The sequence below is a fragment of the Coloeus monedula genome, assembly GCF_965178545.1.
Source record: "Coloeus monedula genome assembly, chromosome: 1".
Lineage (NCBI taxonomy): Eukaryota > Metazoa > Chordata > Aves > Passeriformes > Corvidae > Coloeus > Coloeus monedula.
The window spans coordinates 6,134,055-6,161,743 of record NC_138781.1 but is presented as its reverse complement, the minus strand read 5'-3'; the positions used below and the strand labels follow the sequence as shown (position 1 = coordinate 6,161,743).

General features: G+C 42.7%; 1 protein-coding gene across 2 annotated transcripts in view; it reads left to right on the top strand.

Annotated features, from left to right (window-relative positions):
- PRKAG2 (protein kinase AMP-activated non-catalytic subunit gamma 2) overlaps positions 1-27,689 on the top strand; it is a gene marked incomplete at its 5' end in the record, with an annotated part of 212,643 nt that overhangs the window by 67,481 nt on the left and 117,473 nt on the right. The window contains one exon of one of the 2 annotated variants that reach the window (XM_082281308.1): positions 9,955-10,234. In XM_082281308.1, coding sequence (XP_082137434.1) covers positions 9,955-10,234 — 280 coding nt within the window. Of the gene's footprint in view, positions 1-9,954; positions 10,313-27,689 lie in introns of those variants that run through there. The other variant, XM_082281310.1, reaches the window with a different exon arrangement.

Below are 27,689 nucleotides of genomic sequence, written 5' to 3'. Positions count from 1 at the left end.
AGCTGATCTGCATCTACAACAATAATATCTTAGCTCTGTTGACAGCATGAGTTTCTATTCCTTTGCACCTCACAACTAAGGACAGATGTTTTAAGAATTTCTGCAATCCATCAGCAATTGAATATGTTTATAGCATTGGCCTTGTTCTTTTCTGTATTGGATGTTTTAGACTGAGGTAGGAGTTGCTGATGCTGGAGAACCTTTGTAGATGCCAGGGAAGCTCAAACATACAGTGCTACCAAAAGGTGCTTGATTGGAGGGTTTGAATAAAGTGAACAATGTGATGGTTTTGGAAAGGATAGTCATGCTGGAAGAAGGCAGGGGTTTCTGGCTAAAACTTGATTTTTTTATTTACCTGCTTGCCACAAAGAAAGGTGAGAAGAATGCATGAATCTCAGTCACAAGGAAATAATGTGCCAAGGCTAATTGCACTGATGTGCAGAATTACGTGATATCATTTAATGACTTCCACTCTACCATTCCTGAATCCTGCTGTTTTCTTCTAACTGGTCTCAGGACTCTCTTTTCACAAAAGCACAGAACCATTTAGGTTGGAAAAGACCTCTGAGATTATTGAGTCCAACCTTTGACTCATCACCACCTGGCTTTTGAGGAGTTCATGTCTGAAGAGGAACTGGAAGAGCGTTTCAATAGTTGCTTCTTTTTTCGTAGCACTGGTAAATTCTGGGGCAAGTTCTGCTTATGGAAGTGCAACTGACTTTGGAATAACCATGGAACTGGGGCTTAATATCTGCATTTTTAACTGACCTTCTTGACTGTGTAAGAGCCTGAGGTTTTTTCTACCATTATCCTTGGAGCTCTGTTCAACACATGCAACAAAATAGTAAGAAGGGAGCTGGCAGTGCCCCACTTCTGATAAAAAACCAGATCATCTTCTAAAACTCTTTGCCACACATACCATCCTATATATTGTTTTCCTCAGTGTGAAGTATGGGATTTTTGCTGGTAGTGAATGATGAGTAGCAGCAGACTGCAGCAATTATTTAATTCTAACTAAAAGTTTGCCAGTCCCCACTGCTGATAAATAAAAAAGTCCCCAAGCTACCCTTCCTTTTCAAGGAGGAGGGCTTTTCTTAGTTCCAGTTTGAAATCACCGTATGATGTGTAAACTTTGTCTATTAAAAGTCAGTATTTCTCAGTAGTTTGGCTTTTTCCATTCACTTGTCATGTTGGAGACAGGGCAATTCATCAGGGATGTCTCTCTTCCTGCACTTAACTCTTCTGTCGCCTGGGCTATAGATCAAGAGTAGTTCACAACCCATCTTTCCGATCTGCCTTTAATTTAATTCTCCTGTTCTTTTTGAAAGGCTTTTAGAAACTGAATTAACATTTTTCACAGAAACTCTCAGCAGTTTACCATGCAAGTGTCTCTCAATCATTATCCTGTGACAACAATCCTCATTACACAGCTAGGAAATTCAAGTCTCGAATTATTTGTTCAGGTTCACGTAGGAATTTTTTGGCAGCGGTGGTAAAGTGACACACATTTCCTGAATTTCAACCTTAATCACTTCTCATTAATATGTCTACTATTATAAATGATGTATTCTTCTTTCCTTAATGACTCATGGCAGGAAGAGGATAGGGATAGTTTTCACCCTCCTCCTTTGAAGATAGAGAATATAATACTGTGAAGGGTCTTGTGTAGAAGTGTTTGGCATGGTGTGATGGAGAAAGGTGCCTGTGACAGATATTTTTGCCCTTCTTATTGCCAGACAAATTGTCTTAACACTCACATGGGCGGCTTTGTCTAAAGCAACTGATATTGCTGACTGCCCCATGCTCAAAGGTGGAACTCTCCAGAAATGGCTTAAATTCTTCCTGCAGAGAGAACTTACAGGGTCATTAAAGAGAGAAATAAAAACAAGGACAACTGGGAGCTGAACAGCAATCAGATTTACTGCATTTCCTCAGCCTGGGAAAAGACAGTGGAAGAGGGGCAGTTTGGAGACCTGGAAAATCACAAGTGATTTGGAGCATCATTCAGAAAATAATTCTGTTACAACAGGGCATCAGTCAGGGATGAGTGGCCCTCTGCACCCAAATGCCTCTATCAATTTTAGAGGTCTTAACACCTTGAATGTTTATAGATCTTTCATCTAAAATGTAGGTTAAAGGATAAGGTGCGGAAATTACAGGAAACAGATAGCCATTGGTTTCAAATGAAAGCCCAGGGTTGTGAATGATCAAAAAGAAAAAAAAAATGACACAGGAAACTTGTCCATGGGGAACCAGCTAGCAAATTATAGATGGAGGAGGGAGGAGGTGGGAGAAAAGACCTTTGAAGAATAATATTGATTCATTTGTTTATGGAAATAACGGAATTGTCATAAAAATGTAGACAAAAGCTTGGAAAAGAAGTATGCATTAAAAATTCTTTTCTCTCTGTGGGAAAAAGCTGGTGAGATGTTTATATTAGATGACAAAGGTGGATCTATCCTATTAATAGCCTAAGTGTCTTTAAAGCACAAGCTGTTAAAGTAAAATACTTTAAAATTAAATCCAAACAACTCTGATAAAACACTCTTGAATGAAGTGGCAGAGCTTTCTCTGCCAAGTGTTGATTGGGAATAAATCATGGAGCAGAGATGAAGATTCACAAGACTGCTAAAAAGGCAATTACTGTGTTAATATATGATGTTTGCAATTAGGATAATGTACAGGTTTGTCAAACATTAGTCCTGCGCAAAACAATGAAATAGCTGATGTTGGCTAGTTAATGATGCTGTTACAATAGACTCATTTGGATTGAAATTAATTGTAAATGGTCCTTTTTGAATAAATGTGGGGGTTTAAATGAGTTATAAATTTGGTTGAGAAGTGTCATAGTGTGGGTGTCATATATACAGAGAAGTAGCACAAGTCATTTTGATTTAAGAAATTGGAATGAGACTGAACAAACATGGAGCCTAGTAAATGAATAAAAACCTGACTGCTAAAATAAATGGAGACTACCAGTGGAAAACTTTGTTTATAGGCAGACAAAACATTCTGTTGCTATACTATATCATACCTTATCAGTGGCTTGAAAGATAGACAGACTCATTACTGGTACAATTTTTGGTTCATACAAAAATGAGAGGGGAGAGTGTGGTAAATTCTGAGCAAGAGCCTCTGATGAAGAATGACATGACTCACTTAAAACACATTTTGCAAACAAACAGCCCATCTCAATTTTGCCAACTGGTGGTCAGTTACCCCTAGGACCATCTAATGCAGACTTCTTGGGAAGTTTTTCACGAAGCCTGGGTTAGATTTTGAGAATAGCTATAGGTAATCAGCTCTTTGTGGATTCTGGATGTGACTCAGGTGAAAGGATTAGTTTGGGTTCTGGAGGTATAAATGAAGGAATAGAGTGAAAGTAGAGGTTTTATTATGACTGCATTTGGAACTAACTCACTGTTCTGCTATCAGCAATGCAGGGAAGTGTTGGTGAACTAGAATCAGACTATTGGAGAAGTAACTTCAATATTGAAGGATTCCAAGGAGTGCTTTGTCCTGCTTCTGGTCCCAAAATAGTTTTCGTTTTGTCCGGTGACTCATGGGAATGGCACGAGCAACCCCAGAACAGGGAGGAGAAGAAAAAAAACCACCACATTTTCAGCCCCTCCTTCACTGGAAAATAGATCTCCTTTGGATTTATTTTTTTCAGAGTCTTTTAATTGTCCATTTTTTATGAGCAGTGAAGATGGGGAGCAAGTCCTGGGTAGTGCCACATAGGGCACATATTGGCATAGGGCACCTGCAGTGGATGCAGGGAGCCTCAGGGCAAGGGCGTGTAGGACAACCACTGCACTGTGATGTGCACAGCTTCTCCTCATCCACTGCTTAAAAATAGATGTAGTTAGGGATTAGGAATTGGACAGGGAGCCAGCCCTGCTCTCCCCTTTCCTAATGCCTGCTTCTGTCGTTGAGCAGCCCTGCTCACTGCTGGAAACCTTCCCCTGACCACGTGTGCAGCAGTGCCGAGTTCTCAGAGCCTGCCAGAGCAGCCAGCATCATCCTGTTGTATTTTAATCTGGGAAAGTGTCATTGTACTTTAGTTTTGGGAAGTGACATCTCTGACCCTGTAAAATACGATGTCATCTCAATTGGTACATCTCATGCAGAACAAAAGGGACCTGTGGTTGTGAATGTGAACACTGGAAGAGCAAGTCCTTCATTACCTTTCAGTCTAATGAAGTCAGCTCTTGTGTCTCTGTGAGCTCTTTTATTCCAGCAGAATGAGAGAATCATCCAATTAACTTTATCAAAGGACTTTTTTGTTGGGATTCAGTGGAAGGGCAGGAAACAAGTGCAGACATCTATCTGGTGTATTGTCTCTAATTGTGTTTACTGTCCCTGTCGAGGATGGTGGGAGGTAATTCCTTTTCTGTTACTTGCCTTTCAAAAAATTTTTAAGTGAAGAGGCAAAATAAAGGTCAAATAACTCACTGTTGTTAAAGCAAACAGAACTCCATAGTGCTCCATAAATGTTCTCACTATTCAGAGTTGGAGAAAAAGGGAACAGAGCTCAGGAGCATTTTATAACTTTCACTTAAATTCAGAAGTTTTTTGAAAGGCTATTTAGATTCAGCCCATTTGTATTTGACAGATTATTTTTTCAGCCTGTTCTGAGAAATGAAACTGAATTTACCACAAACTGAACCTAAGCCAGAGATTTTTCAGAGAGAGCATCCTCTGGGGAAGGCTGTGTGCTCAATCAAGGATCTGTTGCTGGAGCACCCTTGGCAAGAGAGCAGAGGGGATGGCTGTGAAGAGGTGCTGCAGCAGGGGCACAGGCAGTGCCTGGATTTCCAAAACAGTCTCTGCCTGTCCGTGGTCAGGGTCTTCTCAGCAGAGCTTGTTCATTTTTCTGGGCATGTAGCTTTGGCAGGACACTTCTCTTCCCTGCAGTTCAGTGCTCCTTAAGTTCTAGGTTGAGACCAGAAATTTCTTCTTAGAGAGGACTTTATCTGGCAAAAAAAGAGGGTTCCGATTTCCAGTATAAAACAAAGGAACAAAAATAACAATGTTGGGAAAATTTCTGCCTGTGGCAGGGCTGAGATGGTGGTGTGAGGATGATGAGAGACCAGTTTGTGGGGAAATATGAATAGTTTGGTATCTTAGCCCATTGCACTGGGGATTATCATATGGTAGTGATTAAGTGTTGTGCACTTCAATATTTCTTGTGAAATAAGATGAAGAATTGCAAGCCAGGTAAGAAAACAGATGAAGGAAAAGATTGGTATTGAAAGGATGAGTGCTGGATGGAGGGACAGAACTGTTGGGGTTTCCCCAACAGTCCTGGGTCTTTGCCAGTAAAGCTGAGACAAAAAATAGAAGCACAGTAACCAAAGTTGTTGAAGGTGCAAAGAAAGGTGGTTTTTTATTCATAGGGAAGGATCTTACACAGGAAGACCCGGATGACCTTCAGGATGGATAATTCTTACCAGCACAAGATAAAAGGTTGTTCACTTGATGTATGTTAACCAGAGCAACAAATAAAAGAGGTCAGGGAGTGTTCTCTTCACCTGAAGATGAAGGGTTTGGGCACAATCCTGTTGAAGAGCCAAACTCTAGGCTAGGAGAAAGGAAGAAGAGAATTAGGAAGAGAGAAAGATTCCATCATCCAGGTGAAATGACAGGGGCAGCTTTCAGAATCTTATTCCTTTTAGTAAAATCTTCCAGAGCTGCTTGACTTGGGGCAAGTGCCCCACTATCACTTTATATTTCACTCAAAAAATTGAATGCTAAGTTTGCTAAATGCCAAGCACTGTGAGACGTGTCTCGTTCTGTTGCTTTGTTTTCAGCAGTGGATAGTTCTGGATGTATTTTAGAAACATGCCTATGATTACTTAGTGTGTACAACAGGGCAAAGTCTCTCCATGGTCCCCAGACAGGGATCCTTTTTGTGCTCCAAAGCACGAAAGCTGATAGCAACTTAGAGCATTTTAGAAGATACTTACTCAGTCCTGTGCAAGGTGACCAGTTTAGCCTTGAACAAGTGCAGTCAGTCACTACAACCAGTGCATCTGATGTAGCACAGGCTCTGCTCTGTTGCTTCACCTCCCTGGGGAGCAGATTGCTCTAGGCTGAGAGTAGGGTCACCAAGCTGCTAATTTAGCCCAAAGCCAGCTCCACTGTTCGCTGCAGGCATAAGGTCAGGGGCTGACATTTCTCTCCAACATAAGCAGTTTTAAGGTCTAAGGAGTCGAGGGTTGGGCAGAGAGCTCAAAGATCCCATATATGCTCTGCACAAAGCCAACACAGGAAGTGTTTTGTTGTTGGTTGGTTGGATTTTTTTAATTAGGTGAACAATCCTAGAGGAAGTTTTCAATTTGCTTGATTAGATTTTATTTGTGCATTTATTAGTATTGTATTGTGAGTTTGGATTCCTTATCTCCAAGAGGCCAATTATCTGTTTGGGATAAAATCAGCCATATCACTGTGAGCGTTTTTGGTTTTTTTAGGTGTGTTTTATATTTCTGCCCATTCTCACTTTACATCTTCTCCTGGACCAACACAAAGTGATTAACAGTGGTTACTAATGTGAGAAACCAGGGTGTAATACTTTTATTTTGCTACTACAGCTCAGCTGGGGGAATAGTTATCTTTCCAAGGCACATGTGGGAGTTTTCAGCCCACCTGCCTATCATAGCTTCAGGAAATGAGTCCAAAAAGCATGAAGAACAAGCTGATGAATGATCTAGCTGTGTAACCTGCCTCTAGCATCACTGCCAGAGTTGTCACACCGAGTCTGCATGGGATGATGGGGTTTATTCCACAGCAAAGATTCTTCTTCATTCCCAGCTGAAGATGAAAATGAACATTGTTTTATGACTTTTGGATATGCTGTGATAACTTGCTGCTGATTTTACTTGCAGAAGCACCTAATAGTCTCTTAAAACTTGCAATACATTAGCCACAAATGATATTCTAAGCAAGCAATGCTGTTGTAATTCCCCAAGCAAAATCACAAGTGTTTACCCACCGTGATGGTGGGTGTAACCTGTGTGTAATTAACAGGCTGAGGAAGAATTCAATGTAGTAATTTCCTTTAATTTGGTAGTGTGCACATGTGTATTTAGCAGTGTGCCCCTGGTGCTCTGACAATTAATTAATTCATCTGCCTGGCACAATGGAGTGAAGGCAACTGGTTGTGATTGCAGTAAATAAAAACACCCCACTGCTTCTGCTCAGAATTTGAGAACGATTTGCTTTTGTGCCTGACTTGCATGTACAAGGGAATGCTGACCTTTTTGACAAATTGTTGTTTGACATTTCACATCTCTAAAATTGCTTTAGTGTGTAAGGACACCATAGTCCTTTTGAAGTTACTCCTATCAGTGTGTCATTTTAACCAAACAGGCATGCAAAAAAGATAACGTGAAGCATTAAGGACAGTGCCAGAATGAGGTCCTTGGCTTTACAAGTGTCATGGCTTGTCATTTTAGGAAAAATTATAATGAACTTATCATCCTGGAAACACACCTAAACTACAGTAGCAGCGGCAGATTTGTATTATTATTAAAATAAGCTAGAAAATGTTCTTACTCCTCACTTTCAGGCAGTAGATTTGGCAGCAGACCTGTTAAAATTGCAATGCAGAAGGAGGTGCCATTGTGCTACTTGGTTGTTTCTTAAACTGTAGTTGTGAAGAGAACAAGGCATAAGTAGTCTCAGGTGATTTACAGATGATATTTTAGTAAAGTTAATGAGCTTTTATGAGAAAGCTATCACTTTGGAACTGTTTTACCCATGACAAAAGTGCCATTTGTTTATTAGTTTCCTGTAGTGTAGTTATTATTCCAGCTCTCCGTTGAGGCACTGTGCTCTATTATTCTTGATAAATACTCACTGGGAGACAGTCTGAGTGCTGGAGGACTTAGAGTGGGAATAAAGGAGGTACAGTCCTCATGGCAGAATAGATGTGTAATTCGGATTTTCAAGATTGCACACAGCATCCATGACAGAGCTGGGAGGCAAACCTGAGCCTCAGGCAACTGCATTAAGCATGAAACACTGCTTTTTTCTCCTCTTGTGGAGACTGTCCAGAGTCTGTTGTTGCTTCTGGTAGTTGCTATTGCTTCAGTTAGAATTGACTTATCTTTTTCAAAAACTTCCCCTTGAGGGCAACTGCTCCCCTAACTTATCTGTAAAAGGACGCGTGTATGTTTGAGACATTTTTGCCCACACTGTCAAAAACAGGAATTCAGGTATAAAAAGTTGTTCTGTCTCTTGTCAGACATCTCTGTGCTGTGCAGAGGAACACAGAGCAGAATTCATCATCTTATCTAACCAGGGCTGTGCTGGCACAGGTCTGTGCCCCTCCTAGTGACCCACGCTATTTGTGTCCATCTCCCAGACCAGATGCCACTTGCCCTTTAGGTTAGAAACCTTCCCAAAAGGGAGACTGTAATTTCTGCAGGCCGTTCTGCAATTCCACGCATCAGGACATGCTCCAGGTCTGTCCCACCCCAAGTGGAAAGAGGAGCTGGTCCAAAGTGCATTGCAGAAGACAGAAAGAACTACAAGAAGTGGGACCCTGGGTTATGGAGGGAGCAGCTGTTTGGCCATTATATGCTTGTACATATTTCTACAAGTGTTTTGGAGCTGTGAATAAACATTATTTTGAAAAGAGAGTTATTTGCATGGATTTGAAACTCAGCTGACCATTTTTAGCTGGGTTCATACACACAAGCCCTTCACCGACCCAAAGGAGAGCATGTGTGCCCATGAGGTTTCCTTTCATCTAAATAATCCTAATGCAAGAAGCTGTTTCTCCCTAAAATGACTCCCATGGCAGCAATGCCCTTACCTAACTGGACTGACACACATCAGGAGGCATCTCACAGGCAAGAGCTGCTGCCTGCTCTATCCCTCCTGGTTTGTGTTGAGTAATTGGGCAGGGAGGAGCAGGCATGCAGAGGGCTGTGGGCACATCCACCTTGGCCTTGGCTCAAGCATTCCCCAGTGACCTGAACCCCACTGCTGCCTTCTGCCAGGAACAGAGCCTTTCATTCATGAGAAATACCCCCAGCTAAAACAGCAGCCTTATACCCACAGAAGTACTTTGTGCATCCAGAAGGAAATAAACTTAATGTATAGCCCAGGCACGTGCAAATCCCACAGACATTTTGGGTCAGCTTCTGTTAATTGTATGGGGGAAGAATTTGATCTCTGCTCCTTTTTTTTGTTTGTTTTTCTGTGTTCTTTTCTCCCCCTCACTGGGTGAGCCCGCACAGTGCAGAGCTGTGCTGTGCTGTGCACAGGTATTTACACTGCTGGAAAGCCAGCAGAGGTCCCAAAAGGGATACAACTGTTAGAAAGGTCATATCCCAGCTCAGGTAATTAGCAGGAGCGTCACCACGCTAAAATGGTTCCTCTATTTTTGGGATAGGAGGTGCAATCCCACAGTTGTGGCTGTGGCTGGCATCATGGAGACCTGTCAGGCACTTGGGGACTTGTGTGCTGTGCTGAGTCACATCATGGGATGGAGGTTTAAGTACTGTGGGTGGGTGCTTAAATTCGTGAGGAAGACTTTGGGGCACCGTGTTTCCTTAACCACGCCCATTCATCACCTTAAATAAATTCATTGACAGTCATCTTTCATTTGTCCAAGGAAGGAAGAGGTATGTGTAACAAATAAGAGCAGTAGAAAAATTCCTGCATTATATGTGTGATAATAAAATGTGTGCACACATTGAAATGGTTTTGTGCAATTCAGGGTGTCTTTAAGAGCAAGGGGGAGCATGAGGCCAGAGAGGTGACACACACACACACCTGCATGTCAGTGGAGGCAGGTGCTGGGGAAGGTGAGCTCTGGCTAATCCACCAACCCAACAAACAGGAGTTGCCTCTGTTGGGACAAGTTCAGAGATCCTGAGAGGCCTGAATTGAACTGAATTAATGGTGATTTTTCTTTTTTCTTCCTTCTTCTCTCCTCCTCAGGTGGATGAAAGCTACTCAGCTGGCAGTCCTTCAAAAGGCATTTTCTCAAAAGGTCTCCAGAACCGACCTTCCAGCCCCGTTTCTGCCCCTGTGAGATCCAAACACAGTCCTGGCTCACCCAAAACAGTGTTCCCCTTCCCCTACCAGGAGTCTCCCCCACGCTCCCCACGCCGAATGAGCTTCAGTGGGATCTTCAGGTCCTCCTCCAAAGAGTCTTCCCCCAATTCTAACCCGTCTACCTCTCCTGGGGGCATCAAGTTTTTCTCCAGATCAAGAAAAAGTAAGAAATTGCTCATGTTATTTCAGGAAGATACACGGTACCCCTGGGCTTGGCCCATTCTTTACCTGCGGTAGTGAAGTAAGTGCAGATGAGGCATGTGCTAACTGTTTGTTATCTCTTTCACTGACCATGTGTTGTGGGTTTCTGACTTGCTGGCTATTAGGTGTGACTTCTGCAGGGCTATGGACACCTCAGGGGCACCTACCAGGGCTGAGGATGGAAATCACACTCCTAAGCTTTGCTTAGAAATCCTTTGTCCATGTTAGTGGGAGTTTTCTGGGTGGTTTCTCCAAGGTTGGTTGGACGTCAGTGCCAGGACATGAGAACAGCTGGAGACATTCTCGGGATGTGTGGTGGAGGTGGGCACTGACATGAGGTCACTCAGGAGTTTCAGGTTCTGTAGACCCCAAAGGGAATTTCAGCTGTGTTTTTAAATTGGTATTTCTTTGCCCTGTTGTAGGAAGGGAAAGTATCCTTTACTGGACAGAAGTAAATAATGTATGTTTCCAGTCAAATGAGCATTAAGGGAATATATGAGCTCCTCTGCAAGAATATGAAAGGCATAGCAAACCTTCATGTTTCAGAGCAGTTACTTTGTACAGCTTTATACTGGGCACAGATTTTAGCTGTTCAGCAGCCTGTGTGCTATTAACCACTGCTAGAACTCAGAAATTATCAGGATTGAGAACGCGCTTCAATTTTAAAGCTTTCTTACTGAACAGAGGTTCCCAGTGCTGGTCAACAAATCAAATCTGCTCTTCACAAGGGGTTAGTGACTGTGGGAAGGAAGCAGAGTTACAGGGGAAAGAAAGGAATAATATCTTACCACAGAGGGTGCTGGATTGTCAGACCAGAGTGAGTTTTCAGTCTGTGAACAGAAGAGATAATGTTAAATTGTTGGCAAATCTTCTGTGACAATGTAGGTACAGAATTGGTCATGCATATACTTGTGTTGGGTTATGTGTTTCCTGCAATGTATTGATAGTTTTCAGTGATTTTAAATAGTAGAGAGGGACCTTCTTATTTTTCTTCATGAGAATTTCTCTTAAAAACCTTGGCTTTGATCAGAACAAGTCATTTCATAGTGACTTGTGCACAAGAACACACCAATACAAACCAATATAGGATTTTTCTTTACCAGAAGTGCTGCTGAAGGTTAATTGAAATGGTATCTTTTCCACTCCTTGCTTCTGTCTAAAGCACCATCAGGAGATTGAAAGTAGGAGTCTGTGCTTCTGAAGGACTTAGAGAAGGCTCTAAACATCTGTTCAAGGACATTTGTTCATCCCTGCTTGAAGTTCAAGTGTGCTTTTTACGCTCCCCTCTTGTTCAAACTTGACAATAATTAAAATCCATTTAAACTCTTCTTGCTAGTCCACATAGGTTTAAATATTGCCCCTAAATATTGGCAGTATTCTGCTGATGGAGTACACAGAGAGGGGCTCTCTGCTGCATGAATAGCAGCAATTTAGACTGCAGAGCAAAGCCATCCTGGGACTTTGTAATCAACTTATCTAACCAGCCAGCACTATTTAAGTCCTAGCTGGGTACAACAGAATATTAAATAAAGGAATCTTCCAGGAGTCAGCAAAATCCTTTTGATAAGGTCACATCACTGCCTCAGGACCAGGCTTGGAATGGAGCCATGCTATATTTGAGCTAACAGAAAATACCCATGATCCTGCTGCTCCGAGAGCCTTGCAGGAATTGCCCTGGGCTTGGGTGCTTGTGGTCTTTTGTTCCTAAGGCAGGCAAGACAGCCTCTTGGAAAGGATGTGCTGATTTTAATTGGTGTTTAAGTTGATAACTCTTCTCTTTCCACAGCTTTTTGCAAAATAGAACATTTCTTACCATGCTTTCACAGCATTTAGCTCTCTTACAGAGGGGCTAATCTGTAAGGTATCCTAATCTGAAGGTATCCTTCACTACCATGTTAAAGTAGGTTTTATTCAGAACATGCTAAATGGGGCAGTAATGAACTGCATTCTTAGAGTCTACTATATTTTATTAACTTTTACAGGTTTTTATTTAGCAAAACCCTTTCAAGACTTCTGGAAAAGTATGGGTTAGCATTTCTGCTGTATTGTTATTTTTTTACAAGCAATACTTCTGCATTCTGCTACTTTGCAAATAGAGTAACCCTATGTACTACAGAACAGTAAGTTAATTGGTTGTGTGCCACTGAAAGCAAAGTCTCTGTGGCTTGAACAGCATTTCCTGAGAGACAAGACTTCTTAGATGCTCCTTAGACCAGATACCTCAGACTTTTGCAGAGATGCTGTGCTGAAGAGCTCTGAGAAGAGCTAAGCCAGCACGTGGCTCCACCTTTCTAAAGGTGCTTAAATGTTTCACTGCTCAAAATTGTCACAATTTATGTGATTAAAATCCCATTTTCTCAAACAGCTTGGGATACCTGTGTAAAAGTGAATGGAACTCAGGTTGCTTTACCAGTTCTGAAACTGTGAGTGCATTGAGATCAGCTGGACTTGCTGCGTTTGCCTTTACATCCCTGCTGGTGCTGGGTTAATTGCATTAAAATGAAAATTAACTCTGTGCTGGAGTGCACTAGGAGGATCACCAGCAGGTCAAGGGAAGTCATCCTCCCCCTCTGCTTGGTACCAATGAGACACATCAGCAGTGCTGGGTCCAGTTGTGGGCTCCCCAGTACGAGAGAGGTGGGGACATACTGGTCCAGCAAAGGGCCATTGCACTGGGGTTGCTGCATGTGGTGTAGGGGGAGGAAGAAAAAGGAAGAGAAGCCTTTGTGGTGTCTTCCTAATGGGGTTATGACAAGACAGTGCCAGGCCCTTCAGGGATGGCCAGGGAAAGTGCAAGAGTCAGTGAGGGAAACGCCAGGAATGTGTAGGAAAAATGTCCTTGGAGGGGCTGGTATGGCAGCAGGGGTCCAGAGGGGCTGTGAAATTGTTGCCCTTGCAGATTTTAATAAATTGACTGGACTAGGCTCTGAGCACCACAGTTTAAAGTTGCTCTGAGCAGGGATCAGACCAGAGATCTGCAGATGTCCCTCCCAGCTGTGGCTCTTCTGGGAAACTCTGCACTTGAGTCTTCCCTTTGGGTTTATAACAAATCTGTATTTTATCCAGGCAATCAGCAATTAAAAAAAAAAAAAAAAAAGCATCAAATAAAAGTTCACAGGGACCTGGGGTTTGTTTTTGTCCCCCACTTTATCTGAAAGGAGTCTGTGCTGCACTCCTTTCCTGTCATCATGAGCAGTATGTGGGGGAAAGTAGATGCAGTCTTTGTTTTAAATAACATACCCCATCTTCCCTCCACTTCCTACTCCCACACATTGTTCAAAACATAGACTAACCTGTTACTCTGCATATTCCCTGTTTTTCTTGGAAGCAACTTCTTCCTTGCTTGTTTTCATTTTAAAGACTATGTGTGGTATTCGCAGCTCTTGCTTTCCCATGTAGTTGCTCTTTTCCCAGCTATGTTATTTTGCCTTTTGAATATACACAGTTTAGGAAGGGCTGGGGTAGGACAGTGTTAAAACAGAAAGTGATTTGCAGATGTGAAACTTAAAATATTTTCCACTGCAGGCTGGGAGTTTAAAGGTTTTGCTCATCTTCAATATTTTATCACTGGTTTCAACAATATCCAAGAGCTCATCTTTGTACCTTTTCTCTTTGGTTACCCCAGTTCAGTATCTGGTCATAACCCCACAGGTGTGATCTGACAAAAGATTTGCCTTGGAAGGAAAAAATACCTTCCCACAATATGTACTTGGCTGCCAGCCACTTCAGGTAGTTCTTAAGTATAGCTTTGAAGCAGTAAATGGCTGGTTGGGGCTCCACATTCAGCATCCCACCTTTGTAGCAAATCCACCTCAGCCCCCTCTGGAAGAGGCTCTGGAATGACCTTTTTGGGCGAGGTGTGTGCTTGGCCACTGGTGCAGCCCCTTCAGTCTGAGAAGTTCCCTGCAGAAAAATCCAAGACAGCTCTTTGCATGCTGGGTTTCTTCACAAATGCTCTGAAATTTAATTATCAGATTTATTTAATTTTTCATTTATTTTTTGTCTGAGAATTTCTTTGCAACAGCACTGTTAGACTGACAGCTGAAAACTGAATATGGGTTGAGGGTGAATTAAGACTGGCTTTGAGGTAGTGCAGAGGGCTTCTTAGTGCTGTTCCCCTGCACTGTGATGCTTGGTAGATGCATCCCCCCTGTGCTGCCCACCTTCAACCTCCCAGAGCCAGGTGCCTTCTGCAGGTGGAGATTGGCTCCAGCACCTGGAACCAGAGCTGGCTTCAGCCTGCAACAGTCCAATACTGTGTGTGTATATCAAAGGACAGGAAAGGTGATCGTGTGAATTGGGATGAACTGGAAAATATTGGACCTGAGCATGACATCACAGCATAGAATAAGAGATGGATGCTGTCCTGGTTTTGGCTGGGATAGAGTTAATTTTCCTCTAGTGGCTGCTACAGTGCTGTGTTTTGGATTCAGTATGAGAATAACGTTGGTAACTGCACTGGATTTGTGTGGCCAGGTTTTGGTGGGGGGAGGACTACAGGAGTGGCTTCTGGGAGAAGCTGCTGGAAGCTTCCCCCATGTCCAACAGAGCCAAAGCCAGATGGCTCCGAGAAGGACCCACTGCTGGACAAAGCTGAGCCCATCAGCAACAGTGGTAGCACCTCTGGAATAACATATTTAAGAAGGGGAAAGAAATCCTGCACAATTGAGGATGTACAGTTCAGTGCCACCACCAGCAGCATGGGCATGTGAGCAGCCATGGAACATTAAAATAATTACATTTTAATTGGATATGAAAAAATAAGTGAATTAATATGACCTGTAGCTTGCAGTAGGCTTCTACAAAGCTGACACTGATTCCACAGGTTTTCTTCAGGGACAACAGGAGGAAAGGGTGAGTGAAGAGGTGCAAGTTGAAGTTTGAGGTGCTGTGAAAAGTGATTTCAAAATTGGCATTGTGGAACTGCTTCCCAGTTTGCTTTAGGTTGGCTCAAAACTGCATGAGCTGCTCTCATGAGGCACAACTTGGGACCTGCTGCTCCAAGACACTGTTGAGTCCTGGCTGCAGTGGGAGGGCATTTCCCATGTGTATCACTTTTGTGAGAGGTGTAATGCTGGGAGAAAGCAGTGACACATCTCAGTAAAGCAAATGGAGGTGATCCAAAGTAAACACTGGAGGATGACCTGCACTGGGAAGAAACACAATGCAGATGACACTTTTCTTGTGTGAGCTCTCCCTTCACAGCCAATACAGGTACTAATAAATGAGAACAGCTTTATTTCACCGAGTGGAAATTAGGGAGCTACCCCTGCAGATAGGCTAAAACCAAGTACCCTGAACACTTTATGAAAAATAGATGGTAGTATGAAATTTCAGTCATTAAAATGTAGCTTTTCTCATGGGTCTGGGTGACCCATTTGAAGGACATCAGTGCTGCTTCCCCTTCTGAAACCATCAGTTTAAGTAACAGCAGTACTCATGACACATTAATGATGCTGTCAGTTTTACCAGCAACAGGAAATCAGTTAAAAGGTTTCCATTGACCTGAAGCCTTGGGTTGTGGTGCTTGGGAGCAAAAGATAAATTTAGCTCAGAATTAAAGGTTGCTTATGGAACTTTGAATTGAAGATTACACAGCTTTCGAACACCTTGATGCTGGTGGTCAGATTTGAATCATGGTGAATTTGCACTGTACTTGAGGAAGGAAATGCTTTTCAATATAAAGTTTTAATGTTCTGCTTCCTCTTAATAATTTTTCTCCTCCTGAAATTCAACCCTATTAACTGTGGTGCCTAAAGTAATCCATAAGGAAGACTCCTGGTGCTCCCATAAAAGGGTCCAGATGGTATTTTTTTCCAAAAGACTGTGAGAAGAAAGGCAGAATGGTTGTCATATACCTTATTCATTCGAATAATTAATTTTCTTGGAGAACATCTTGTGGTTAGACAATGCCCTCTGAGAAAAGCCTGTGACTACTAATTTTTACCCATAGATGGAGCAAGTAGCTCTCATTTGCAGTAACCCAGGAAAGAAATTGGGAAAACCCTTCCACACTGTTCCCAGTTTGTGCTATGATGCCTTGAAGACCTTTGGATTGTGGCTGATCTCTGCTAAATTTTTTCTTCAAGCATTAGACTGAAGTTCATCCTTTCCCAAGATTTTACTCCATGTTTGTGGTATTTAGGTAACATCTTGGAGTGAAGTGACTTTAGTCCAGGACAGGCTGCTGTAGAGGGTTGGCTGCTGGGCACAGACATTTCATGTTCCCTTTGGTCGAGCTATTTCCCACCATCACTCTTCAGGAATGCTTCCCTGCAGAATGGCACCATGCAATGGGGTGTCCTTCCTCGTGCCAGCTGCTGCAATCTACATTTGGATTTTTCTTTGCTAAACCAACACATTCCTCCCATAGTCTGGGAGCCGCCCAGCCTTTGGAGCACAGCTGCAGAGACCCATCAATTCCAGCCCGCACCAGGACTCTGAACAGCTGAGGCCACTCCATTTCCAGTTCTTTTCCCTTGTTCACAGTCTCCCGGCTTTCTGAATGGGCAGGCAGGGGGGATGCCAGGGGGAAAGGGCAGCTGTGATTTCTGGCTGTGACTACTATGCAGGACAAGAGGAGCAAGCTGGGGAAGGACAGGTCCACCTTGGGAGGGTGATGTAGACTCTTCCACAGTCATCCCATAAAACCTGGGAAAGGAGAAAAGCTGTTTGTCTTGCTTTATTTTTCAGTACTGGTATGCAAGGACATCTAATCATCCTTTCTGAAGCTTGCTTTGCCCTCAGAGGCATACAAGAGGACCAACACTGTTCATTTTGGTCTCATCTATACTAGAAAAATGACTTTTTGTGGACAAAATGTGTCAGCACTGCTGCAGCTGAGCTGGTGCTGCACACATGGCCAAAGCCCAGCCACGTTCAGCACCATTTCTCCTGCCAGTTACTGACATCTGCTGTCAGCAGCAGATGATTTGTCTGCTTAAAATGCACCTATGGTGATTGTTCTTAGTTTATTTGGAGATATCTGTCAATGTGCTTCCCTTTTCACCTTAGTTTTCCATGGTCAGTGTTGTCTGCATGGGGGGAGTACATCCAGTATGCTTTTATATTCCTGCCCTCTCTGTCTAGGCAAGAAGGATTTTTCAGATTGTCTTCAAAATCCTAATGATTTATATGCAATCATTAAAAAAAAAAAAAAAGGAATTTTTTTCAGTCTCTAACTTTCATTTGGGGGGTATGGGACAGACCTGCGACCAGATTAATTTCCATTTTCTATATCTTTCCTGGGGTTTCAGCTGTGGAACATACTACAAATAATCAAACTTTTAAATAACAACCAAAGTAGTATTTCTTGTGATGTATGGACAAGACCTTAGTTTAGTATTTGATCTTTTAGAGACTGCTGCTGGCATGAAGGGGAAATAGAAACTGCAGTTTGAGCATCTCCAAAGGCTGAGGAACTGCTGCTCTTCTTTGTGTCTTTTGATAAAAGATGCCTGGAGGGCATTGCTGATTGCAGGTGACTTTTCCACACAGGCAACAATGTAAGCAATACTAAAGCTAAAGAGAGTTTTTTGCCGTCTTAAGCTGTAATCACAGGAAATCATTTGGAAATAAATTATTGGGGAAGTTTTTGAGGTTGTGGGCTGTTTATATTTAACTATCTGTATTTTACAAATCCAAGAATACATGTAGGAGCAGACCTTCAATTATATGTCCATTTTCCATTTTGATCAATCATTTCAAAATTTGGTCCCTAAGCAAGTATTTGTTTATAAGTGCTGGAGAAATCCTATTTATTTTAGTAGGTTTGTTCACACATTTAAAAGTACACTTCTTTTCCTTATTCTAAGTGAATGTTTGTCATAACTCCACTGAAAAATCATTGTGCATCCAAGCTTTTTTGCTATGTGGTTGGAGTCTGGAGGAGTAATAATGACCTAAGATATCAGATCCAAGCTTTACAGATATCATGGGTTTTCAGCTTCTTAGATAAAGTGCCTGGAGAATGTCTCAAAAATGGGCTGAGTAAAAATGATAAATGTTGACTCAATCGGTTTTCTGATCTGGAAAAACATGTAATGAAAGAACCTGGTCACAAGGCAGGAAAATGCATGGATTGAGGAATAGTGTGTGTAGTAGAGTGGGTAAAATACAGTTAAATCCCAGGCTCAGGCCAGCTCTTATGTAGCCCTTCTTGGGTCAGTGTGAGTTATGACTGAGCTTGGTCTGATTTTAAGAACAAAATAAGCCCCATAAAAATGATGGTAAATTGCTGTGCACTGTGAGAGTCAATAGGGCAAGGAGCTGATCACTATCATGTCTCAATTAATGGGCTTTGTGGAAATGAGGCTTTGCTTTTTGCAGCCTTTGGGGCTGTGAAAACATCTTGGAGGAGAGCCCTGCTGGTAACCAGTGGTTTGACTGAGAGGGTTTTGTAGACTTCACGCAGACTCTGCCACCTGCCCACGTGGTTTTCTAGATTTGTTCCCTGCTTTCACATGTACATTTTCCCATGAACCATAAAGCCAACTGAAGGTAACATTCCCATTTGTATGGCAAGTAACCACGGGCAGGCACTGCAGTGTCACAGCTGAGCTGATGAACCTTTGCATGAGCTTCCAGCAGCTGCTTTAGCAACTCCTCACTTCCAGCAGTCACTGGCAGAATCCTGAACTGGGCAAGGAGAACCTGGATCATCTATTTGGATTCACTCAGGGGCTGGAACACTTTCTACTTGTATAGTGATCATCTGACAGTGGAGTTGTCATTAGCCCATTTGATCTGTACAGCAAATTTAGAAGCAGGTTGGTTGGTACTGGGAGGAGGAAATGTGGAAAAGCAAAGAGTAAAAAGTATAAAGCTCTGCATGGTGCCAGGTTTAGGATTTTTTCCCCCATGGCCATACCAAGTCAAATAAATGTCAGTCTGAATTAGGAGATGTAGGAGGAAGCCTTTTGTAATTGCAGTTTGACAGAGGTAAAACTTTTGTGTAATTCCAGCCTGTGTCACTGATCTAATTCCTGTTCTCCTGAATCTGTGTACTGCAGCTGAATCTTTCCATGCTGCTTTCTCTTTGACCAAAGTGAGCTCATGTTTCCTTTGTCAAAGCCAAAGAGAACAGAGATGCCACTTTTTAAAATTAATTAGTTTAGGATTTTCTAGCCCAGTGAGTTAATTGATTTGAGGTTTATTGTGAGTAGAATAATAAACACATCAGCTGGAGGAGGCTAGAAGTTCTTAGTTTAAAATGACAGGCAAGGTCTTTTACTCATGTCAGAAAACAGGTCTTGGGTCTAATTTTTGGACACTGATCTATGAACAGTTCCCATCCATCAAAACCTTTCAATAAATTTGTTTGATAATCCATCAAAACTTCTGACAAGCTTCCCTGGCACAGTGTGGGACTTACTGAATGAAGGACTGTGCAAAGGACCCAATTCAGGTTTATAAAAGCCTTTTATTACCCACAGGCACTCACATGCATGCTAGCCAGAGGCCATGCGAGGTCCATGCTCCCCAAATTTTGCACCTTTTTGTGATTTGCCCTCTCTCTGCTGCATCAGTGTTGTATGAAATGGTTTGTGCTGCTAAGTGGGGGTGTGTGGATGCTCCACAAAAAAGGTGCAAAGGATGGGGCAGGGAGATGAGAATTTGTGGGGGTACAGTGTGAAGCTGGAGTAAGCAAAAATGTTGTCGTGAATGTGATTTTGAGAGTAAAGCCCTGAATAGAAAACTTTCTGAAGGGAAGATTTTGGTCTGTGGAGTCATCTCTGATTATACATCTCTGGCAATAATCTGTAACTGGTCTTCTCACACAGTGCTTCCCCTTTGGTCTGCTTGGGTATTAGAATTTGTTATCCAGCTGAACAACTAAATCAGTGCATCTACAGAGCATTGCTGAAAGATCCAAATGTCAGAAATTAACTATTTATGACAATCCTAAACCATTTACCAGTCGTGACTGCTAAATGACAAACCTAAAGCCAGCAGAAACCTTACAAAGGTCCCTATGCCTGGGATCTCTAAGATGGATCATTAGACTCAACCACCCTCCCACCAAGGAAAGCTGGTTCTAGAAAGGGCACCAAGTGTTAAATGAAATCTAAATTTTCCTATTTTAGTTTTAAAACAAAACAAACAAAAAAAGGGTTGTGGATTTTTTGGTTTTGATTCGTTGTTGTTTTGGATTTTTTCTATACAAACTTTCTGCTATGCCCTTTCCTTCTGCAGTTCACACAGTATTTGAAGATTCTTCTCTATCTTAAAATAATTCTTGTCTTAGATGATGAAAATATTAATGTGTGTAGTTGATATGTGAAACAAGTACTCAGAGCCTTTGATGATCAACCATCAAAACACCTCAGTTCTTTAGTTAGATTATTTGGAAGCTTGCCTTGGGTTTCCTGTAAGCACACTTTATTGGTTGGCAGCTGTGGTGGGTTCCTTTGTAGTTTGTTTCTTGCAGCATCTGCTGCTGCTTACGTCTCTCTGAGCCCCAGATGGGAGCGAGTGCAGGGCTGGGAGCCCTGTGTGGGCGTGTGACACGGCGCTGCGGTGACAAGGGCGTGGGAGCAGCTGCTCCAGACAGTGCCACACTGTGCCAGCCCAGACTGCACCTCCCTGGCAGCTCCTACAGGATTGTGAAACATAGGTGCCCTCCTGTGGGCATCCCACTGCTTCTCCTTCTTGGGTGGAGAGGCTGGGATTGCCTTGTGTGCCTGGAGGTGCTTTGGCTTAGGTTTTGAGCAGAATGCTAAGAATCTTTGACTATGCTTGCTGTTGTTTTGTTTTGTTGCTTTTTTTTTTCACTTCTAAACCAATTAAAACATCAGGGACTAAAAGCATCCTGCCCTCCAAACTGTAATTTCAGCATTTGTTCAGGAAATCAACTTCTCCTCCCCTCATCCCAGGAGAGTTTGACGTTGCCCTCAGGTCAGGATATGGCCCTCCATATCAAGGTAGACATTTAATTTTGTTGGTAAATGCATGGACCATAATACAATTAATTTTTGGCTGGGGAACACATGTGAAGGTAAGCCATTAATCAAATATTCTTCAACAAACACTGTTTGTTGTTTGGGAGTACAGAGCATTTCATTTCAGGGTCACTGTGAATGTAGCTGCTTCATTGCCTGCCTGAGCTGGGCAGAAGGTCTCATGTCAGATTTGTTTGCTTAACCTCAGTATAAGGTTTCCATAGCTCTTCACGTTCACAATCTTTCCATGAAGCTGTTTAATGGCAGAGAAGTGCACTTGGCAACCTGAGCTGTAGCTCCAGCAGGATGATGCTGTTTGCAGTAAAGCCTTTGCTCCAGTTCCTCTCTCACACTGATGTGGCCTGGAACACTGAGCATCCAGAGGCCAAAACTGGCTTTAATCCATGTGAAATAGAGGTGCACATCCAAACTCTGCAAAGGTCAAGACTTTCTGGAGAGAAGGTGAAAGAATTTCACATGAGCTAATGCTTAATACAGGAGCAAGAGTGGCAAACAGTGCCCGTGTGATTTATTCTGTCTTTAGCATCTGTATTAGTGCTGCCTCCTTTGTGCGTGGTAGAGAAGGGGTGAGTTTGGCCATGTTCAGTGCACCTTGAAGGATTTCTGAAAGTCAAGCACCAATGGCAGCTGAAACATGTATCCAGGTGATAGAAATGGGCTTTTGGCAAAGGAGTCCTTGGCGAGGCAGCACCAGCCTAAACTCGTTCAGGAGAGTGAACCTGAAAAATAAATGAGTGGTTAGCTGAGTTTTTTCATCTTTTAGAAGGAAGTATTGCCTCTTTCAGCAAAGCTAATTAAAATGTGCTTCTACCCCTGTGAAGATCAAATTCTGCTCTGTTATGTGTATTTAAATACATTGGATTTCCTATGTCTGACTTTTTCAGAGTGGCACAGGGGAAGATTTGATCGTTGGGCGCTGAACACAGTGAAACAATTTCCAGACTTGGGTGCCTGAAATTAATAGTATATATCCTTGCTGAGCCATTTAAGCCAGTTGATCTGAAGAAAAAAGCAAAGACCTTCTTGAAAAAAAAAAAGAGAGAGAGAAGAAAACCAGAAATATTTTGGCTAATTTCAGCAATATTTGCTCATCACCCCAGTAAAGGTGGTGAACAATAAGCAATAGTTTCCTACATAGGGAGTCTAAGCTTTGCAGTATTGGGTTTTGTCCTTAAAAGCCAGAGGAAAACCCTTACCTCTAAAGCAATCAAAGGGATAAATAGTAAGTAGTGAGGAGTATTGCTGATCTGACATCTTGTATATTTGCTGGTGTTCACAGAAATCTTTCAAACAAATGGTGGGGATTAGTGCAAACCCATTTGCACAGCTGTCTAGATTTTGTTGGATCAGAAGCCCAATCTGCAGAAAAATAGGTGGATTATCAGCAAATTCTTCCTAATGGCAAGGGAAGACAGGTAGGGAGAGATGTTCTAAATTTAGAGAAATGGTCAAATCCATGGCTGTGGACTGACAGATTTGGGCTTTGTTGCAGATGTTAAGAACATTTTTCTTTTTCCCTTTTTGTTGTTGTAGAAACAAAGACTAAAAAAGAAGCCAAGATTTAGCATTTGTCTTAATTTCAGTAATGTATTTAATGAATAGCCATGCCTTTGGGATTCCTTTGTGATAGGCCAACTTTAACTTGATATTTGTTTAAACAAAGTGGACTTACACTCTGGTATTATCCAGGCCACTGGAGGGAAGAATGTGTAAAAAATACTAGATTATGAAAATGCAGAGAAGAAGATTATCATGTCTTATTTCTGCGTGTTGTATGGAACAGCTGCATGTAGCAATAGTCACACATATCCATGCTGTCAGATAAATCCTGAAAGAGAAGGCTCTCCTGATTTTTGGGTGGTGTGGGGGCTGTGTGGAGCTTCTGTGCAAGGGAGATATTGATGCCTGGGGTTTCTGCCCCATGCTGATGTGTTGCTTTTTCATTTGACCACAGAGTTTAGGCATGATGGAGAGAGTTGAAATCTCAGACTTTTTTTTAAGGGAGAAAGCCTCACTGGACACCCAAGGATGGTGGCTACCTTGGAGTTGTCCCCAGCCTCAGAGAATGGTGCTGGAGGAGCACATGGCTATTCCAGAGGTGAAATTTGGGGTAAGGCTCCTCATTCTGTATGGCTGTGCTGAGGGGCTGGAGAAGCTGTGGGTGGCTGCAGTCCCCTCAGTGACCCCAGAGAGGTTGTGCAGCACCCAGGAGGCCACAAGTTAGAGAAGAGAGGATTGAAAACCCTTTGGAAACTGGCCTTAGGTCAGCTCTTGTTCCAACTGCAGTTTCTTGGCATGGGTTTTGTTATTAAAGACATGTCACTGCAATTAAGTGGCATTAAAGTCAACCGAGCTACTGCTGAGGGCTGAACAGAAGTCATGCTGCTGTTAAAGTCACCCATCATTTTGGGATGAGCTTTGAGGCAGAGTGTTTGGAGCTTTGTTTGGAGAAGCTGGAAGCCACAGTGGCTATCACAGGAAGCTCCTATAGCCCCTCGGTTTGGAAAACCAGGATATGGGGACAGTGAACATTGTCAGTGGAGGAGCTTGCAAAGCAGAACATGTGAAAGATCTGTGCTGCAGAATGGGAAACTTACATCCAGTGCATGCAGCTGCTTCCCTGGAGAGCTCAGGCAAACTCAGGAAGGGGGAATGCCAATGGAGCATGGACCTACAGCAATGGTGCTGGGGCTTTAGCCATATTTGTTTCTAGGCAAGAGAGCCTAGAGGGGATCCAGCTGCCCTGGGCTGGGCGAGAGCTCTCACCTGTGCTTGGAAAGGAGAATTGGAGACTATGATTCCCAGTATTCACACCATCATTTTCACCCCTTTATTACATTTTGTATTTAAGATGTGTGCAGCTGGGAGGAGGCTTTTCTTGTGCACAAGCGTGTTTTCAGCGGGAGCATCCTGGCACTGCCTCCATGCACTGACTTTTGCATCTTCAAACACATCCAAGTGCTCTGATGGTTCCAGCAACATCAGACTTGGGGAAGGCAACAGCAAAAGGCATCACCACAAAATGAGCCTTTTGAGTCATCTCCAGCCTTTCTTTCCTCTGCCTATCACTTTGTCCATTCCAGTTTTAAAGGTGAAAAGAAGAGACATTTTTAAGAGCTGGTTTCTGCTTCAAGGTTTCCATCTATTTTTTGTCAGGGTGAAGTTTTTCCGTGTAAAATTTTTTGACAGTGCTTAAATTTTAGGATTTGGAGTGCTACAACAGGAAAGTGTCTTCTGCTCCCCACAGAGCTGTTGAAGCCAAGAGTGTCCAAAATCTCACATCTGCTACCACAGTAATGAGAGGGAAAACAGGATTATGTTGAATAGATGAACCTCACATGTTCACACTGCGTTGTGCTTGGGATCAGTTGGGAAGAGTTATGAGATTGTGGTTCATGTTCTTGTTGCATTCAAGCTTTATTTATCCTTCTGAGATGATACAGTCATGATGTTTAGTGTTAGAATATATGGATTTGTTAGGTTTTTTTTTAATGAAGAACTGGAAGAGGAAGGAGAGTATGCCCTTTGCTTCAGCATGGCTAAACCGAGTCATTCCCTGCTGCAGAGGGGCTCTGCAGGAATGGGGCACTGATGTTTGGGATGGCATTGTTGAAAGACCTGCTTGCATATTCAAATCCTGTGACATTATTAAATAAATAAATCAAGTTACATTAAAGGAAGTATCTGAACAGCACATCCTTTCCTTTGGAAAATAACCCTGCAGGGTGCTGAAATCTGCTGCTGTGGGGCACCAGGATAACTGTGCATCATTCCTCACTTGGGAACCATGTCAGGGACCAGACTGGAAAAATTGTCTGCAGTGGATGTTTTTTACTTCTCTGTCATCTAGCTGCCAGGAAGAGGAGTTTAGTGCTGTATTTTGTATATGCACTGTTTCTGTTTCTGCATGAAGCTCTCTTAAGTCTTTCCAAATTCTTTACCATAAAAGATAATAAAACACTACAGTACTTCATTAAATGCCATCCAGAACTCTTCCAACACTAAGGCACAAATCAGATTGGGAGCAGGACAGCAATAACAGGAAAGACTGTGGAAAATTCACTTCCCTTTGGAGTATCTGGATTTTTGCCATCAGAGAAAACCTGGAATCCATCCACTGTAACAAAAAATTAGCAGGTACTTAATAATGTACTTTTTCCCCAAGACTCCATGGATACCCACCAGTAATGATTTACTGTAAGCACTCCATGAAAAGCAATGTTAAATCCTGCTGCCTTCTGCTTTGGAGGTCACAGAGAGACAGCTGAGCAAATCTCAGCAGTGGCAAATACAAGGCATGAAATACTGTCACTGGGAAAGAAGGAGCCAAGTCTTAATCACATAAGCAGATTCTCATATACTTTTGCCATGATATTTTATAAAGTGTTTATATAACTGAAAAGATTAACCTGGAGGAAAAAAAAAGGTAGAAAAAATATTTTTACGGCTTCTTATTTATGGCTTTACTATGGTTGAGGAATTAGTTTGCATTTTACAAAGCCAAAAAGTGGGGGAGGAGAGAGAAGGAGGGATCTGAGTAAGGAGAGATATTTGCACGGCTCTCAAAATATTAAAGAAAACCTAAAATCCCAAGGAGTTACTTCTGTCAAATGCAGACACGCAGGCAAATCCGAGGCTGGAGCAGGACTCAGTATCCAGGCAACGTCAACATTTTTTGTTAAGCAACTGCCAGTGCCACTGACAGCTTTTGCCATTTTATGGTCACATTAAAAAAAGAAAATGCCTGACATCACTGAAATTCTTAGAAATTACTTTCTTATCCATCCAGCAGATGCGAGGCTCGGCAACACACGGCACATGCACATCTTGCAAAAATTCCGAGGGAGAAATCCTGTGATGAGTTCATGGCTGGGAGCTTGTGTTTCTCTCTAAACCTGGCACTTCGTTTCCCCAAAATTTCTTATCCTCTCCCTTGGACACAGATACTTGCTGTGGATTAGGGAAGGAATCGTGTTCAATTAAGCCCTTTATAAACAACTTCTGCCACTTCACTGAAGGCTGCAGGATTAGAGGAGCCCTTTGCTGTGCTAAAGAAGCCTCCATCTCTTCTTTCCTCATTCATTTTGCATGGTGCAAAAGCCAAGGAGGTAAATGAGGTCAGGAACTTAACGAATATGCTAATAATGTCAAGATATGAGGGGAAGAAGCCCTTGCTTTTGCAGCCTTAAAGGGGTAAGGTGGGACTGGTGGGCACAGAGCAGTGCAGCCTGGTGGGCTCAGTGCTGTAAAGAAAGGACACTGGTTTGCTGTGTCCTCGGAGAGCTACAAGTGGTTTTGTACTGAAGTTGTTAACACAGTGAAGCCAAAACTTTTCTTGGAGCTGAGCAGTTAAAACTGTTGAAGAGCCAGCTTCATTCTTCACCGTGGACCAACTCAGGGAGCACTGAGTGCTCTCCAGGCATGGCTGCGTGTTTTGTGCCCTTGGAGCAGAAAGTAAAACCATCTGTCACTTTGGGAAGTGCCTGGTGACAGCAACCAAGGCAAGGTTGTGAAGACACATGGAGCTTTGCAGTCATGGAGGGGGGTAACACAAAAACCCAGTAAAAACTTGCTGCTGACATGAAGATGTTGAGCTCACTGCTGGCTAAGTAGCTAAGCACATTAGGAGGAGATGCACAGGGAGCTGCTGAGCTGCAGAAAGTCCTTTGGGCTCTGCTTGTGCCCCACACGTTCCCTCCCATGCTGGATTTGTGCAGGCTCAATGTGGCAGGTTTGTGCAGGCAGGGGGGGTAAAGACTGGGACAGGAGCATCCCCTTCTGCTCCCACTTTCCCCAGAGCTCTGTCCATGACCCTGAGTGGATCTTCTTCATGTTTTGGTGAAGTTTCATTAATTAATGTAGTTCAAGAGTGTGAATTTTGTAGTAGGTGACTGTGAATAGGGAGGACTGAAGGGTGGAGGGGGAATTTGAAGGACTGACTTAGGCTGCTGGTGTTGAGGGCTCTGATTCAAAGATCAGCAGGACCTTCCTAGTCAGTGCTGTGCTTGGCACAGGAGCTAGTGTCATATCTTTTAACATGTGCAGGAAAAAACCCACTTGGAAATTAATTTAAAGACATCTTGACAAGCTCAGTTTTGCTGGCAATGAGCCTGGGTTTTGCTACTGAGACCAGTGGAAGTTTGGTCTCTTGGGTTGAGGGTTGGTGCTTTCCACCCTGTACTTATCCCACTCTGAGCAATTCCTGAAGACACAGGAATTTTGCTGTTTGCCTTTGAACACATAGGCTTGTAATGCAAATAGGCAGAAAATAAACATGAAGGAATGCCAGAAACCTGTGGTCACTGTAAAAAACTACTTCATCTGCTGTGGGTCTTTATTTTCTTTAAGATTTTTTATTAACTTTCTGGTTAATAGGAGTAGAGAAGGGATTAGTCTAAGCATGAGACTGTTGCAGTGCAGTAACATCTGAAAGCAGATTTTCATCTGAAGCTCTCA